General features: G+C 41.7%; 1 protein-coding gene across 6 annotated transcripts in view; it reads right to left on the bottom strand.

Moving 5' to 3' along the window:
• Positions 1-19,045, bottom strand: part of LOC138823808 (lysine-specific demethylase 6A-like) — a 172,552-nt gene that overhangs the window by 114,498 nt on the left and 39,009 nt on the right. For all 6 annotated transcript variants that reach the window (XM_070017362.1, XM_070017368.1, XM_070017363.1 and 3 more), the window contains exon 4: positions 6,654-6,703. In XM_070017362.1, coding sequence (XP_069873463.1) covers positions 6,654-6,703 — 50 coding nt within the window. The remainder of the gene's footprint in view (positions 1-6,653; positions 6,704-19,045) is intronic.

Here is a 19,045-nt window from a genome sequence, read left to right as displayed (position 1 = left end):
GATCCCAAAGTCATTCTTCACAGAAATAATCAATCCAAAAATTCAGATGGAAACATAAAAGACTCCATATAGCAAAAGTAAAACTAAGCAAAAAGGGTAAAAGGGAAAAGTTCTACAATAGTAGATTTTCAACTAACAAAAAACAGCATGGTATTGAACAAAACAGATATAAAGACCAAGGGAACAGAAGACCTGGGGATGGGGGAAAGGGCAAGGAAGACACAGCTACAGCCATGTAATAATTTTTGACAAATGAGCCAAAAATAACCACAGGAGAAAAAAGAAATCTCTTAAAGAAATGGTGTTAGGTAAACTTATCTACTTGCAAAAAACTGAAGTAGGGGGCTGGGAAGGTGGCTCAATAGTAGAGCGCTTGCCTTGCATGCCTGAGGCCCTGGGTTCGATTCCTCAGTACCACATAAGCAAAAAGAAAAAAGCCAGAAATGGCGCTATGCCTCAAGTGGTAGAGTGCTAGCCTTGAGCTGAAGAGCTGAGGGACAGCAGGCCCCATGACCGGACCCAAAAAAAAAAAGAAAAGAAAAGAAACTGAACTAGACTCTTACTCTCTCCCCCTACCTCCATCCCCACCCTGCAACACTCATTGTGCATAAAAATCGAACTCCAAATGTATAAAAAGCTTTCAATGTAAAATGAAACTGACAACACTAAAAAGAAAATCTGGTAGATACTGGTATAAGTAGTTATTTCCTGAATAAAATTCTAATTGCCTAGAAAACTAAAGCTAGAATGGAGAAATAAGACTTATTAAATCAAAAAGTTTTCTACACAGCAAAATAAACAATGACTAATACCTAGAGACAAATCCCAAAATGGGAAAAAAATCTTCACCAGCTATTCCACAAGAAGAGCTAAAACCAAGAATATATGAAGAGGGGCTGGGAAGGAGGCTCAGTGGTAGAGCGCTTGTCTTGCATGCATGAGGCCCTGGGTTCGATTCCTCAGCACCACATAGCAAAAAGAAAAAAAAGCCAGAAGTGGTGCTGTGGCTCAAGTTGTAGAGTGCTAGCCTTGAGCTGAAGAGGTGAGGGACAGAGCCCAAGCCCAGAGTTCAGGCCCCCACAACCGGATCCCCCCCACACCAAAAAAAGAATATATGAAGAGTTTAGAAAATTATAACCACTAAAAGAATAACCTATAATAAATAGATAAACAAACTGAACACATAGTTGTCCCAAGAAAAATAAATATCTAATTGATATGTTAAAGATTCGTATCTCTTAAGGAAAAAGTAGTAATAAAACAACCTTAAAGTTTCATCTCATTCCAATCAGAAATGCACCTATCAAGTAAGTAACAAATGCTGGAGACTATAGGTAAGGGGGAAAAACCCTCATATACTATTGGTAAATATAAACTAGATCAAGGGTTAAGGAAATCAGTATGAAGATCCCTCAGGAAACTATACCACTCTTGGACACATACCTGAAGGAACCTAAATCAATAAACAATAATTATATCCACATATGTTTACAGAAGTTTTTTTTAACAATAGCCAAAAGGGAATCAGCCAAGATGTTAATCAAAGAATGATGAATCTTGAAGATGGCAAAGAAATTATGACACATATATAACTTGGACTATTATACATCCATTAAAAAAATAAAATTCTATCAGTCACAATAAAGTGGATTCAGCTTAGATCATCATACTGTGCAAGACAAGCCAACAACAGTATGTTTCACTGATCTGTGCAACTTAGACTTTAAAAATAGCACACAAAGGTTTGGAGATGTGGCTCAGATGGTAGAGCACCAGCCAATGAGCAAAACTATAAGATATGGACTTCAAGTCCCAATCTAAGCCAATTAAAAGGAAAAAGAAAACCATCACACACATCACATTCACAAAGAAAGAATATTTTATTTTAATTACTGTCATATTTAAAGAAGCAAGAAAATTAAAGAGAAAGAGACTAATGAAGGGTGAATACAAACAAAATACACTGCATGTTTATGTATGAAGCCAGCTGGCATAAACAAACTCAGTGAAAGCTGTTGAACAAGGAATAGATGAGGAATACAGAGGAACAAAAGAAGTTATTATGAGTAAAATATATGCATATGCAAAAGAAAGGAGAAGGAGCCTGGCACCAGTGGCTCACACCTGTAATTCTAGCTACTTAGGAAGTTGAGATCTGAGGATAGCAGTTCAAAGCCAGCCTGGGCAGGAAAGTCCATGAAACTCTTATCTCCAATAAACCACCAGAAAACCGGAAATGGTGCTATGGCTCAAGTGATAGAGTGCTTGCCTTGAGCTGAGGGACAGCACTCAGGCCGGCCCAGAGTTCCAGTCCCACGACCAACCAAAAAAAAAAAAAAAAAAAAAAGGAGAAGTGGGGAGAGGAGAAGAAGAGAGGGAGAAAAAAAGAGGGAAAAGGGGAGATGGAAGGGGATGACAAGGAGGAGAGAAAAGAAAGAGGAGGAAGACAGTAAGCTCTGGGAATCGGTGGCTCATTCCTATAATTCTAGCTTACTCAGGATCTGAGATCTGAGGATTATGATTCAATGCTAGCATAGGCAGGAAAGTTTATGAGACTCTTACCTAAAACTAATCACCAAAACATCAGAAATAGTACTGTTACTGGTCAAGAACAATGGCTACCTAGGTCCTGAGTTCAAGCCCCAGGACCAGTACGCATCCACCCCTTCCAAAAAAAAGTGAACAATTACTATTGGAAAAGAGGCATTGATATCAATAGGAAGAAGGATGGTGAAGTTAAATATGGTCTAAGTATGTTTGTTTGTTTGTGCAGGTCTTGAGGCTTGAACTCAGGTCCTGAGTTTTAGTGCTCTAAACACAATTCCACTTCCATTTTTTTTCAAGGATGGGGGGGGTGGGGGTGGGGGGTGGAAAGAAGGGTCAGTCATAGGGTCTGAACTCTGAGCCTGGGTGCTGTCCATCAGTTCTTCAGCTCAAGGCTAGTGCTCTATCACTTGAGCCACAACACCACTTTTTCTGCTTATGTGGTGCTGAGGAATCAAACCTAGGGCCTCATGCATGCAAGGCAAGCACTCTACTACTGAGCCATCCTCTCAGCCCTCCACTTCCAATTTTTGAGGTTTAATTGGATGTAAAAGTCTGACTAGAGCTGGCTTTGAACACAAATCTCAAATCCTCAAATCTCAGCCTCATGAGTAGCTATGATTACAGACATTCATAGATACCTGGCTACATGTAAATATTGAAAACATTCAGAAAAGGGATAAGGGAGAGTGACAAAGGAGGTAAGATTGATGGGTTATGTGTAGAAATATCACACTAAAAGAAATTTCTAGTGCAAGTAACGCATATTTAAAAGAATCTTTTAAAAAAATTCAAGGAGGCTGGGAAGGTGGCTCAGTGGTAGAGCGCTCGACTTGCATGCCTGAGGCCCTGGGTTCGATTCCTCAGCAACACATAAGCAAAAAGAAAAAAGCCAGAAGTGGCGCTGTGGCTCAAGTGGTAGAGTGCTAGCCTTGAGCTGAAGTGTTGAGGGACAGCACCCAGGCCCAGAGTTCAGGGCCCACAACTGGACCCCCCCCCAAAAAAAAAATTCAAGGAGAGATCTAAAATAAAGAGTAAACTATAAATTCTCACAAGAAAGCAAGAGGGGAAAAAAGTCTTTACAGCTTTGTCTAGGCAACAATTCCCTAAATGTTACTCAAAACACAAAAATTTCACCAAAATTAGCCACAGTTCTAAGGATACCATCGACACCTTAAAGTGAACCTCAAAGCTAACAGTACCAGCCTAACAAGTACAAGGTGCTTCTTAGTTCAAATACTAACCTGGGGCTCCTTAGTGTGCCTCTACATTAATCTAGTTTATTTCTTTTTTTTTTTTCTTTTTCTTTTTCTTTTCTTTGTTTCTTTCTTTTTTGGTCATGGGGCTTGAACTCTGGGCCTGGGCACTGTCAGCTCAAGGCTCTACCACTTGAGCCACAGTTCCACTTCTGGTTTTCTGTTGGCTTATTGGAGATGAATATCATGTACTTTCCTGCCAGGGTTGGCTTTGAACCACAATCTTCAGATCTCAGCCTCCTGAGTAGGTAGGATTACAGGCATGAGCCACCAGTGCCCTGCTAACCTAGTATATTTCTGTCATGTACTTAATTGAAATTGTGTCTAAATATATTAGCTTTTTCCTACATAAAACTTTTGAGTTTTTATCAGAGGTTTTTTTTTGGGGTCCGGTCGTGGGGCCTGAACTCTGGGCCTGGGTGCTGTCCCTCAGCTCTTCAGCTGAAGGCTAACACTTTACCACTGAGCTACAGCGCCACTTCGGGCTTTTTTCTTTTTGCTTATGTGGTGCTGAGGAATCAAACCCAGGGCCTTGAGCATGCAAGGCAAGTGCTCTACCACTGAGTCACCTTCCCAGCCCCTATCAGAGGTTTTTTTTGTGAAATTATTTACTCTTAAGGATTTTTTTGTTGGTAAAATTTCTCTGAATTTTTGAAAAAAATCAATGTATAACATATGAAATACTGTAGTTTACATAATTATTACTTTATATTGTTCTAGTTAGTTCTTCAAGCTTATATACTGGCCTCTTAATTGACCACATTCTTAAATCACCATCTGCCTTCTAGTTAACTAAACTATGAATTTAATAATTATAAAATATTCCAAGTAAAATAAACAAGTTATGTTTTCTATCATTTTTGAGTTTCAAATATTCTACCACTGATACGGTGTGCTGGTTGTGCTGGTGGTTCATACCTGTAATCCTAGCTACTCAGAAGGTTGAGATCTGAGAATAGTGGTTCAAAGCCAGCACGGTTCAAAGCCAACCTGGGCAGGAAAGTCCCTGAGACTCTTATCTCCAATAAACCACTAGAAAACTGGAAGTGGCAAGTGGCTCAAATGGTAGAGCACTCGCCTTGAGTGGAAGAGCTCAGGCACAGCGCCCAGCCCAGAGTTCGAGCCCCATGACTGACAAAAAACAAAAACAAAACAAAATAAACAAACAAAAGAATGGTTCAAGTCCCATGACTGGAAAAAAAAAAGTGTAGCTTACACTCAGGATGTAAACATCCTCACTCAAAATGAGAGTAAGTAATCCTGTTCAAAATTGCTTTTCAAGCAGCAAAACTTTTGAGAACTAAACTATCTCCAGGAAACAAGGACTTCTCTGGATAGACATCCCTGTAGTTCATGAAGTACAAGAGCAAGGTAATGAGAACTGAGACTGCTTTTACTTCCTGCATCAATTCTTCCTGTAATTAAACCTAAAACAGAATATTAGTACCCCGAATGCAGGTTAGGATGCTCCATCTTTTGCATTCCAAAACTGCACAGTGACTTAGTTATTTCCCTGCTTTTCCAGTATTACTTAGGTCCTAGTAGCTAGACTAAGTTGTTGAAACCTCCTTCTCATGTCCTCTAGAATCAGGCCTCTTTGCCTATAATATGGTACTAACCATAACAATACTAATTAAGACTAAGACATGCCATATGCTTCCACAGAATAGATACTAAAGGCCTAAATAATATAGAGATTACATAGCCCCTGTGCAAGGATGACACATTCCATATAAATAAAATAAAATAAAATAAAAATAAAGACTAGGCTGGGAAGGTGGCTCAGTGGTAAAGTTCTTGCCTCATATGCATGAGGCCCTGAATTCGATTTCTCAGCACCACATAAACAGAAAAGGCTGGAAGTGAGCATTGTGGCTCAAGAGGTAGGGCGCTAGCCTTGAACTGAAGATCTAAGGGATAGCGCCCACACCCAGAGTTAAAGCTACATGATCTACCAAAAAAAAAAAAAAGACCAAGACACTGTAATCAAAAATGCTCACTAGGGGCTGGGAAGGTGGCTCAGTGGTAGAGCGCTTGCCTTGCAGGCCTGAGGCCCTGGGTTCGATTCCTCAGCACCACATAAGCAAAAAGAAAAAAGCCGGAAGTGGCACTGTGGCTCAAATGGTAGAGCACTAGCCTTGAGCTGAAGAGCTGAGGGACAGCGCTCAGGCCCAGAATTCCGGCCCCACGACCGGACCCCCCCCCAAAAAAAAAAAAAGCTCACAAAAAAATGTATTTTTCTCAAAAGACAAATAAAGTACTGATTCATTCCCTGCAAATAAAAGTCCATCATTATAACTATTATTTTGTGATTAATAAAATGAAACTGCTTTTTTTTTCTCATATGTGGAATCTAGATGGGACATGATAAATTATACAGGATTCTAAGTATTTACTGTAAGATCAAAAGAGTTTACTTTTAGAAGAGGAACACAAAGGCAAAATGTCTATATGCTTCTGATCATATAAAATATTATTTATCAAAATGAGCTCCAGGAAATGGAAACAAGAATTTTCTTTGTTGCCGTTTTTGTTTTCTTTTCTTTTTTTTTTTTTAATCTGTCTTTGGGAGGGCAAGGAGGACACAGAAAATGAGGGACAGAGGGTAAACAAATGCAGCAGGGGTACTAGATAGACACTATGTAGGAAACAAAGTATACAATTTGTTGGAGGGATAAGAAGGAAAACAGGTAGAGTGTGGGAGGGATAACAGTGTCCAAAAAATGTATTATTTACCTGAGTTACATCATCTTTATAATAATCATGTTTTAATTAGTAAAAAAGATGGAAAATATATTGATTACATTCTACCTCCACAAATAAAACAAAATTGGTATTCAAATTTGTACTAACCTTCCAGTAATCAGACTGTAAACTGTAGTATCTCTGATATGCAGATAATGCTGGAAAAGGAAAAATAATAATTAAATTTTGTCCCATTTTACAGTAAGAAAGAAATATTTCAAAAAGAATTGTCAATATTTTGTGTATGTGTGCCAATACTGGGTCTTGGACTCAGGGACTTTAGCTCTCACTGGACTTTCTTGCTTATGTTTGCCACTGTACCACTTTAGTTATGCCTTCTTTTTGGCACACTGCTACTTACTTGGGACAGGATTTTTTTAAGCTGTTAGGATTACAAGCATAAGCTGCCAGTATTATTAATAAAACTGCTCAGCTCCCAATAAAAGCAAAAACAAAAGCCAAAAACATATAAACTAGGTACCTGTGGCTCATGCCTATAATACTGTTCAGGATACTGAGATATGGAGGATCTCCATTCAAATTCTTATCTCCAATTAACCAATAAAAAGCTAAGTGGAGCTGTGGCTCAAGTGGTTGAGCCCAAAGCCTTAGAATGAAAAGTCTAAGGAAGATTATGAGGCCCTGAATCGGTACCTGCAACCAAAAATTAAAAACGAGCTGGATGTTGGTGGCTCATGCCTCTAATCCTAGTCAGGAGGCTGAGACCTGAAGATTTCAGTTCAAGGATAACCCTGGCATTAAAGTCTGTGAGGCTCTTATTCCACTTAACCACTATAAAACTGGAAGTGGTGCTGTGGCTCAAGTGGCAGAGTGCTAGCCTTGAGCTGAAGAGCTGAGGGACAATGCCCAGGCCCAGAGTTCAAGCCCCATGACCAACAATGAATGAAGAATAATATAAATAGCTGGATGCTGATGGCTCAAGTCTGTAATTCTAGCTACTCAAGAGGCTGAGATCTCAGGATTAAAGGCAGGAAAGTACCTGAGACACTTACTTCCAATTAAACACTCCTATACAAAAAATGCTAGAAGTGGATCTCAGGTTGAAGTGATCATCACTAACCCTGAGCGTAAGAGCTCAGGCAGCAATAAGGACAGAGTTGAAGCCTCCAAACTGGCAGACACATAAAAAAGATACTATTAGACTACTATGTTGAAAATGAACTATATAAGTTGTACATAAGGAGAGAAGGGAAAAACCAGAAGATTAAGGGAAGTGGTTACATTGTCCAATAGAAATGTACTCTTTACCTAACTTACATAATGGTAACCCCTCTGCATATCATAACAATTTAAAAGATCAAAACAAAGAACCCCAATCTGAGATGCAGCAGGCACACCAACCTTATCACCTGGAGCCTCATCCAGGTTAACTGGCAAAAATAACAAACGTCTGCTGTTGGCCGTCACTTCAATCTAGCAAGTGTAGTTTCTCCTGCCCAATGTACTTGAAAATGACACTGGAAATAGTCCACCCAGAACTGCCTTTTTAATTATCTATTTTTTTTAGTTGTACAAAAAGGGTTTCAATTCAACATATTAGTTTATTCATATAGCACATCTTGATCAGTGTCATGTCTTTAATCATTATTCCTCTATCTCTTCCAAACCCATCCATACCCAAATTACCTAGTTCCATTTTCATATATATATACATATATATGTATATATATACATATATATACATATACATATATACATATACATACATACATTGGGTATTATGTCTGTATTTGTCTATCTTTTTTTCTCTCTCCATTCATCTGCTCTCCAACTCTTTGACCTACATTTGATAACTCTGTACCTACAGTTGGTAAAAATTCCTAAACAGTTCCTACAGAAAACTTTTTTCCTATGTTTATCAGTACTCCCTGTGCCTTCACCAGAGACCTCTCAATTCTGTAGCCTCTTTAGCCTTCTGTAGCCTTCTTTAGCTTTTATTACTCTAATAAAGCCAATCAAGAGCTTAAGGTTCTGCAATGTAGTCCCAGTATTAACGTACCACCCCCCAAAAAAGAAAAAAACTCTGTATACTATGAAATGTAATGTGTGATCTAATTAAGGCTGTCTATATTTCTGATATAGACAGTTATGCAAAAAAGTGACAAATGTTAAACCAATTTGATTTCCTGCAAACAAAAACATTTTTTAGGACTACTACATGTTATAATAAATATTTTCACTTCTTCTTCATAATCACTAACTTGCTAGACAGATGACAATTCAACCACTCAATATGAAAAGTAGCTCTTACAACAATACCCTGAGTCAGTATTATCTGAAGCTACAATCTTTGATTTAATATGAAATGATAGTTTCTTGCTCCTTACATAAATCCAAATTCTTTTTTTTGGGGGGGGGGGGGGCGGTCAAGGGGCTTGAACTCTAGGCCTGGGAGCTGTCCCTCAGCTCTTCAGCTCAAGGCGAGCACTCTACCACTTGAGCTACAGCGCCACTTCCGGTTTTCTGGTGGTTTATTGGAGAGAGGAGTCTCACGGTCTCTCCTTCCCGGGCTGGCTTTGAACCGCGATCCTCAGATCTCAGCCTCCTGAGTAGCTAGGATTACAGGCGTGAGCCACCAGCGCCCGGCCAGGATCACAGTTTAAAGCTAGGCCAGGCAGGAAAGCCCATGAGACTGTTACTCCAATTAACCACCAGAAAACGAGAAGCAGTGGTATGGTTCAAAATAGTAGAGCGCTAGCACTGAACAAAAGGGCTCAGGAACAACACCAGTGTTCTGAGTTCAAGCCCCACAGCTGACAAAAAAATAAGTAAACCCAAACCCTGATAACTCATGCCTATAGTCCTAAGACTAAGCTCTGAGGATCAAAGTTTGAAAACAGCCAGCACAGACAAACCCAAGACACTTTCATTCCAATAACCCAACAAACCTGAAAAGTACACGTGACTCAAATGGTAAAATAACTGAGGCCCTTAATAATTAAACTCCTAATATATGCACATACACCCCCCCCAAATAAAGACACAAAAGACAAAAGATAAAGATGAAGAATCCTACAACCCAAGAGGCTGAGACATCTCAGGATTGTGGTTCAAAGCCATCCCTGGTAGGAAAGTCTATGAAACAACTTACTTCCAATAAGCACAGGTGGCTCATGCCTATATTTCTAAGTAATCAGGTGACTAAGATCTAATGATAGTAGTTCAAAGCCAGCAGAGGCCATTCTGTGAGACTCTTACTACAATTAACCAATAGCCACAATAGAGCTGTGACAAGTAATAGAGCTCTAGCCTTGAGCAAAAAACCTCAAGGAGGGAGTGGCGCTGTAGCTCAAGTGGTAGAGCGCTTGCCTTGAGCTGAAGAGCTGAGGGCCAGCGCCCAAGCCCAGAGTTCAAGCCCCATGACCAACCAAAAAAAAAAAAAAAAAACCTCAAGGATTGTACCTAAATTCAAGGCCCAGGATTAGCATAAAACTAAAGAAACTCGGGGCTGGGAAGGTGGCTCAGTGGTAGAGTGCTTGCCTTGCATGCATGAGGCCCTGGGTTCAATTCCTCAGCACCACATAAGCAGAAAAAGCTGGAAGTGGTGCTGTGGCTCACTACACTGTGGTAGAGCACTAGCCTTGAGCTGAAGAGCTGGGGGACAGTGCCCAGGCCCAGAGTTCAGGCACCATGACTGGCAAAACAAAAACAAAAACTAAAGGAACTCCATAAAAGCAAACAAAAAAATTAACCACCAAAAATCTAGAAGTAGAACTTTGGCTCAAGTGGTAGAGCATCAACCTTGAGTGAAAAAAGGTAAGTCCCCAAGTGATATCAGTAACAGTAACAGTAACATTACCACAACCCTAAAACAATTAAAGGCCAAAACTTGATGCCAGTGGCTCACATTTATAATTCTAGCTACTCAAGACGCTGAGATCTGAGGATCACAGTTCACAACACACACACACACACACACTCATGCATGCACATGTACACATGCACAAATATTTTGGTAGGGTGGGACAACTATACCTTTAAAACCATTCCCTCTTTCCTTGTTTTAAAGTTTGGCTATTTGTCCTAAGTGGCTGTCAATAGTTCTAGTCTCCACCCAGTTCCATCTTGCAGAAACTATATTCCAAGCAAGAGCAAATGAAAAGCTGTGCAACTTGACTCTACAAACCCATATTTATGGAATAATTAAAAAAGAAGCACATCCAAAAAAACCCACTCACAAGCAGGCACCAGTGGCTCACGCCTGGACTCCTAGTTACTTATGAGCCTGAGAACTGAGGATGATAGTTTAAAACTAGCCTTGAGGGCTGGAAGGTGGCTCAGTGGTAGAGTGCTTACCTCACATGCTTGAGGCCCTGAGTTCCATTCCTCAGCACAACATACGCAGAAAAAGCAGGAAGTGGCACTGTGCCTCAAGTGGTAGAGCGCTTGTCTTGAGCTGAAGAGCTGAGGAACAACGTCTAGACCCAGACAGAGTTCAAGCCCCACAACTGACAAAATAAATAAATAAATAAATAGCCCTGAGCAGCAAAGTTAAGACTCTTATCTTCAATTAACCAGATGAGTGGAGCACTAGCCTAGAGCAAAAACCCAGCTGTGCAGACAAGTCAGACTCTTATTTCCAGTAAGCCAGCAAAAAGACAGAAAAAAGAGATATGTTTTAAGTGGTAGAGTATCAGACATGAGTGCAAAAGCAGAGTGAGAGCGTGAGGCACCTAAAATATTATATTTTTTAGAGACTGTTAGGTTTTAGCATGGAGGTAGTTCCTGTAATATCAGGAGAGTAGATGCAAGAGGATCTCAGATGAGGGCATTGTGATTTGTCTCAGATTTAGGAAAAAAAAAGTAGGAGCTGGGAGTGTGGCATACTGGTAAAGTGCTTGCCTAGCATGCATGAAAGCCCTGGGTTCAATTCCTCAGTAACACATGAATAGAAAAAGCCAGAAGTGTTGTGGCTCAAGTAGTAGAGTGCTAGCCTTGAGGGGGAAAAAAGCTCAGGCCTGGTAGAAAGAGGTTAGAACAATAAGACATGCCCTTAAAGGGAATATTTGGAGTGACCTCTCTTCTTCTCTTTGCTTCCCAGTTACCACATGACAAGTATACTATGTACTCCATGACATCATATTCTGCCTCTCCACAAGTCCAAAGGAACAGGGCCAACTGGCCATGAAACTTGTGTGGTAGAGCGCTTGCCTTGCATGCATGTGGCCCTGGGTTTGATTCCTCAAGTGGCACTGTGGCTCAAGTGGTACAGTGCTAGCCTTGAAGCTGAAGAGCTGAGGGACAGCTCCCAGGCCCAGAGTTCAGGCCCCACGACCGGACCCAAAAATAAAAAAAAATAAAAAAAAAAAAATAACACCCTGGGGCTGGGAAGGTGGCTCAGTGGTAGAGCGCTTGCCTCGCATGCTCAAGGCCCTGGGTTCGATTCCTCAGCACCACATAAGCAAAAAGAAAAAAGCCAGAAGTGGCGCTGTGGCTCAAGTGGTAGAGTGTTAGCCTTGAGCACCCAAGCCCAGAGTTCAGGTCCCACAACCGGACCCAAAACAAAAATAAAATAACACCCTAAAAAAACTTTTCTCTAAGTTGATTTGATGAGGTATTTTGTCACTGTGATGGGAGGCTGACTAACATAAACAATATTCTCTCACTTGCGAAGATTGCCAGCTAATGATCCAGACAGTGGTTCCTTTCCCTCCCTGTATGAGGATGCTGAAGACATGATGACTATAAAGGACAAGAACCATGAATATGAAATAACATTTGTTGCTTTAAAAAAAGAAGCAGCGGAGGGGGGACCAAGATGGCGACGGGGCAGTAGGGAAACGCCACAGCTCTCTCCAACCAAAAAGAGAGTTCGAGTTCCAACGCTTAATCTCCCCAAGAGACCAACAACAACAAAAAGACGAACACTCAGAGAAAAACCAGAGGCGGAGAATAACAAAAAAGAAAGAGGAAAAGAATTTCAAAACAGAGAAAAGCGAAGACCCCTCCCCCAACCTTTACTGGCCGCGCGGCAGCGCGCCAAGCCGCCGGCCAGCCGGCCCGGCGGGGGCTGTGGGAGCCCCAGAGAAACAGCAGAGACACAGGGGGCCACTTTCAGAACATCTGGTACTGGTTTGCAGAACAGCAGATCACCAGGAACAGAGAAACCTACCAGCCGGGAGTCTCCACGAGGATCCCACCCCCACCCCTCACTCTCCACCCGAGCAGAGAGGCTCCATCCCGCCAAAGTCGCTCGGCATCAGCAGAGTGACAAAAGGACCTGCGGCAGACCACCCGGCCCGCCGGATCGCGATCGCAGCGATCCAGCACTCTCCACCCGAGCAGAGAGGTTCCATCCCGCCAAAGCGGCTCGGCGCGACAAAGGGTCCTGTCTGCAGACCACCCGCCCGCCCGATCACGATCGCAACAACCCGGCGGGGTCACTTGGGCCCCAGAGGTACCGAGAAGAAGCTGCCTGAGCGTGGACACTCTTGACCCAACAGCTTCGACAGAGGCAGAGACAGAAAAGAATCACACAGAGCCACCACCGCCCAACCCAGCCCGGATTGCAACAACAACTGACGACCTACACCACACAGAAACAACCAGCTCCAGGGTGAGTACCCCACAGGGGAAGTGTATCCCTCAAGGGAGACCAGAGCTGGAGGGAATCCCCAGACCCTGACCTAGACTCCCTACCCCAGCACCCGGACCACAGGACCCACTAAAACTGGGAACTGTTTGAGAGCTCCACCAGCCCGTGGAGCACACTCAGCTGGCCAGGCTAGAGCAAGAGCACCCCTGGAAGGGAGCTTAAATGCCCAAGCCAGGAACAGCGCCCCTGGGTCAAGACTACCAACAGTAGAAGAAATTTGAACTGTGTCCCCCAGGCTGTATAACCTAGGGGGTATACACATCAGCACAGGCCTAACAAGCGCGCTCCAGGCTGGGGCCGGAACCAAGCCCTGGGATCCGGCACCTGAACAACACAACCAACTCCTCCCAATTGAAGTAAAAAGCTGAGCATACGCCTCAACAGAGGGGAGAAAACCAGGAAACAACACTCCCCCGGGAAGCACGCCTGTGACAACAAAAGACCTGGAGGCCCAGGACAAGAGAAGCCCAAACCCCACCAAAACTCCACCCATATACCCTAGACTGGGAATTGGGCAACACAGGCTGCCAGCACCTGATAGTAAGCAGGAGCTCAGACTGTTAAGGCGGCTCAGCAATAGAGTGATAGTCTTGGATGTATGAGGCCCTGGATCTGATTCCTCAGCATCACAAAAGCAAAAAGGGTCAGAAGTGGTGCTGTGGCTCAAACGGTAGGGTGCCAGCCTTGAGCTGAAAAGCTGAGGGACAGCACCCAAACCTAGAGTTCAAGCCCACAACCAGCCCAAAACAAATAAACAAAAACACATCAGGAGCCCATAGCAGACTCCAGCATTTGGGAGAGTGCATCCAGAGCATCTGTTCTTCACAAGAGCACCCGTAGGAGCAAACACAAGCAGTCTAGGCTGCTCAACCCTTCCAAAGGCGGGAACTGTCAGCAATCTACAGCAGAGAGCTGAGAATCCTAAGTAAGTCAGAATAGCAGCTGGAAATAGGCTCCCAACAGAACCCAGATCAGGCACAGACTCTCTCTACCAATACAGAATCAGCAACCAAGCAAAGAGAGACACACCAAAACAAAATTGAAGAGCAGTCTCCTGAACCTCCATGCGAAAATCACAGAGAAAAATCACAAGGTTTACTACCACCCAGGACAGCAAGCTCACCTCAAAAGCCAGCAGCCACACAGGGGAGAGCCCCAGTGGGAGCAAAGCAGGAATGGAAGACAAAGGCTACTTCCAAGGGTTGCTGGAGGCAATGACTCAAGAAATAAAGCGAGAAATTTATCAGAAATTGAAAGAGCACAAGGATGAACTATCCAAAGAGATACAGGGTATCAAACAAGAGATGCATGCAAAAATAGAAGCTGCACAAACCTCAATAAGAAGTGAGATAAACGCCAAATTAGAGGTAATGCATACCTCATTGAGAGGTGAGATCAGTACTCTGAGAACCAACATTGAATCCATAAAGGGATCCATTTCCTCCATGCAAACCACAATAGAAGCCACTGTCAACAGAGTGAATGAAATGGAAGGTCGAGTGTCAGATACAGAAGACAGAATACACCAACTGGACCAAAAAGTGACAGATATGGAAAAATTACTCAAATTAAACCAAAGGGATATTCAAGAGCAAGCAGATAATGCTAAAAAATTTAACCTTCGCATAATTGGAGTGGACGAAGGTGAGGAATTCCAGAGCAAGGGAATGCACCACCTATTTAACAATATAATCAATGAAAATTTTCCCCACCTCAAAAACGACCATCTTAACTACATCACAAAAGCTTATCGAACACCCAACAAGCAAGACCCCAGGAGAAACACTTCTAGACACATTATAGTAAAAATGATAGATCTGAATAATAAGGAAACAATCCTGCATGCAGCAAAAATGAAGAAGGAGCTATACTACAATGGGAAAAAAATAAGAATTACTGCAGATCTCTCCACACAAACAATGAATGCAAGAAAAGCCTGGGAAAGCACCATACGAGCCCTGAGAGCCAATAACTGCCAACCCAGACTGATCTACCCGGCAAAGCTAGCATTCACATTTGATGGAGAACTGAAAACTTTTAATAGCAAAGAAAAACTAAATGAATACATAAACATTAAGCCAGCATTACAAAGAATTCTAAGAGGGGGGACACAACCTGAAGAAAGCAGCCAGGAACTGGGGCCTGCCCCAAACAGGCATTACTCAAAGTCTAACTGAGCAAGCACAGGAGGAAAGGAAAAAAGAAAAACTTAGGAAAACGGAATGGCAGGGACAACAATGCATCTCTCTATACTTTCTCTTAATATAAATGGGCTGAATTCGCCAATTAAAAGAAAACGAACTGAGGACTGGATAAGAAAACAAGACCCATCCATCTGTTGCCTTCAGGAGACCCACCTCTCAGCCAAACATACAAACAAACTCAGAGTGAAGGGGTGGAAAAGGATCTACCAATCAAACGCCCCCAGTAAGAAAGCAGGTGTAGCTATCCTGATATCTGACAAAATAAACTTCTCATTAAAATCAGTACAGAAAGACAAGGACGGACACTACATATTAATAAAGGGAACAATCCAAGAGGAGGATATAACCATCATCAACTTATATGCCCCAAATATTGGTGCACCCAGATATGTCAAACAAATGCTCTCAAACTTACAGAATAAAATAGATCCCAATACGATAATACTAGGAGACTTTAACACACCACTCTCACCAAAGGACAGGTCTACCAACCAGAGGATTGGCAAAGAAGCTACCGAATTAAGAGAGGCCATACTTCAAGCGGAATTAACTGACATCTACCGAGTATTTCACCCTAAAACAACACAGTACACATTCTTCTCAGCAGCTCACGGAACTTTCTCCAAAATAGACCATATCATAGTTCATGCAAGGAACTTAAGCAAATACAAAGGGATCGACATAATCCCCTGTATCCTATCTGACCACAGTGGAATCAAGCTAGCTCTCAATAACAAAGCATACCGCAGAAATTTCTCCAATACATGGAAATTGAACAGCACACTCCTTAACAATGCCTGGATAACAGAAGAGATCAGAGAAGAAATAAAGCACTTCCTACAACTCAATGAAAATGAAAACACCTCACAAAGAAACTTGTGGGACACAGCAAAAGCAGTCCTGAGGGGCAAATTTATTGCCCTCAGTGCCCACATCAAGAGAATGGAGACAGACCAAGTAAATAACCTCATGTTGCAATTAAAACAGCTAGAAAAACAGGAAAAAATGGAACCTAAAGCTACTAGAAGAAGCCAGATAACCAAATTAAAAGCAGAGATTAACCAATTAGAAAATCAGAAAACCATAACCAAAATAAACCAAACAAAAAGCTGGTTCTTTGAAAAAATAAACAAAATTGATGGCCCATTGGCTAGATTAATTAAAAAAAGAAGAGAGGAAACCCATATTAATAGGATTAGGGATGCCACGGGAAACATCACCACACGTACCCAAGATATCCAAACAATTCTAACAGACTACTTTCAAAAGCTATACTCTCTAAAGGAAGAAAATCGGGCAGAAATGGATGCATTTTTAGAGAAATACAAGTTGCCCAAACTGAGCAAAGAAGAAGTTAACCAATTAAATAAGCCAATATCCTATAATGAGATACAGGAAGCTATCAAAAGTCTTCCAACAAAAAAAAGCCCAGGACCAGATGGATTCACAGCAGAATTCTATAAGACCTTTAAACAAGAACTAATACCCATACTCCTCAAGCTCTTCAGAGAAACAGAGAAGGAAGGAGCTATCCCAAACTCATTCTACGAAGCCAATATCACACTCATCCCCAAACCAGGCAAAGACCCAACCAAAAAGGAGAATTACAGGCCAATCTCCTTGATGAACACAGATGCAAAGATCCTTAACAAGATTCTAGCTAACAGAATCCAGAAACACATAAAAAAAATAATTCACTATGACCAGGTAGGCTTCATCCCAGAGACACAGGGATGGTTTAACATACGTAAGTCAATAAATGTAATCCAACATATCAACAGAGCCAAGGTCAAGAATCACATGATTATCGCTACAGATGCAGAAAAGGCCTTTGACAAAATTCAACATTCATTCATGCTAAAAGCTCTGGAGAAAATAGGAATAGAAGGAACATTTCTAAAAACAATAAAAGCCATTTATGACAGACCAATAGCCAATATTATACTTAATGGGGAAAAGCTACAACCAATTATCCTAAAATCAGGAACAAGGCAAGGATGCCCACTGTCTCCACTCCTCTTCAATATAGTCCTAGAACCCTTAGCCAGGGCAATAAGGCAAGAAAAAGATATTAAAGGGATCCTCATAGGAAAAGAAGAAGTTAAACTATCCCTTTTTGCAGACGACATGATACTATACCTCCACGATCCCAAAAACTCCATCCCCAAACTCTTAGAAATCATAAATCACTTTGGCAAAATAGCAGGATACAAAATAAACCCACAAAAATCAGTTGCCTTCCTATACACTGATAATGTACAGGAAGAGAGGGAAATAAAGGGAGCAACCCCATTCACAATAACCTCCCGAAAAATAAAATATTTAGGAATTAACCTAACCAAAGATGTAAAAGAACTATTTAATGAGAACTATAAAAAGTTAAAGAAAGAAATTGCAGAAGACACTAGGAAATGGAAAGACCTCCCATGCTCCTGGATAGGCCGACTTAATATAGTAAAGATGGTAATACTTCCAAAACTAATATACAAATTCAACGCAATTCCTATTAAAATCCCAATGACGTACATCACTGAAATACAGAAAACAGTCCAAAAATTCATATGGAACAACAAAAGACCTAGAATAGCCAAAACAATTCTAGGGGATAAAGACAATATGGGAGGGCTATCCATGCCGAACTTCAAACTCTACTACAGAGCTATAATAACAAAGACAGCATGGTACTGGCACAAAAACAGACCCGAAGACCAATGGAACAGAATAGAAGATCCAGAAATAAATCCACAGGCCTACAGCCAGCTGATATTCGACAAAGGAGCCAAAGACATACAATGGAAGAAACACAGCCTCTTCAACCGCTGGTGCTGGGAAAACTGGGCAGCCACATGCAGAAAACTAAAAGTGGACCCCAGCCTATCACCATGCACCAACATCAACTCAAAATGGATTAAAGACCTTAACATTAAACCTGAATCTCTGAAACTACTGCAGGACAGAGTAGGAGAGACACTTGAACTAATAGGCACAGGAAGGAACTTCCTGAACAGAGTCCCAGGGTCACAACAAATTGGAGAGAGACTCGACAAATGGGACTACCTTAAAATAAAAAGCTTCTGCACAGATAAAGCTATCGCAACCAAGCTAGAAAGACAACCAACTAATTGGGAAAAAATATTTACCAGCAATATATCAGACAAGGGGTTAACATCCTGTATATACAGGGAACTCAAGAAACTAATCCCTCCCAAACCTAACAAACCAATTACTAAATGGGCAAGGGAACTAAAGAGGGACTTCTCAAATGAAGAAATAAAAATGGCAAAGAAACACATGAGGAAATGTTCATCATCCCTGGTGGTGAAGGAAATGCAAATAAAGACAACCCTGAGATACCACCTTACCCCAGTCAGAATGTCCCACATCCACAAATCAGCCAACGACAAATGCTGGAGGGGATGTGGAGAACGAGGAACGCTATTACACTGCTGGTGGGAATGTACACTCATACAACCACTTTGGAAAGCAGTCTGGAGGGTCCTTAGAAAGCTAAAGATTGACCTCCCTTACGACCCAGTCATACCACTTCTAGGCATCTACCCTGAACAACAGGAACCAATATACAAAGACACGTGCACCTCCATGTTTATTGCAGCACTGTTCACAATAGCTAGGATATGGAAACAACCTAGATGCCCCACCACAGATGAATGGATCCAAAA

This window comes from Dipodomys merriami, unplaced genomic scaffold (assembly GCF_024711535.1).
Source record: "Dipodomys merriami isolate MVZ:Mamm:240054 unplaced genomic scaffold, mDipMer1.0.p SCAF_123, whole genome shotgun sequence".
Taxonomy (NCBI): Eukaryota; Metazoa; Chordata; class Mammalia; order Rodentia; family Heteromyidae; genus Dipodomys; species Dipodomys merriami.
Note: the sequence above shows the minus strand (reverse complement) of the source record. Positions and strands in the feature narration are given on the sequence as shown.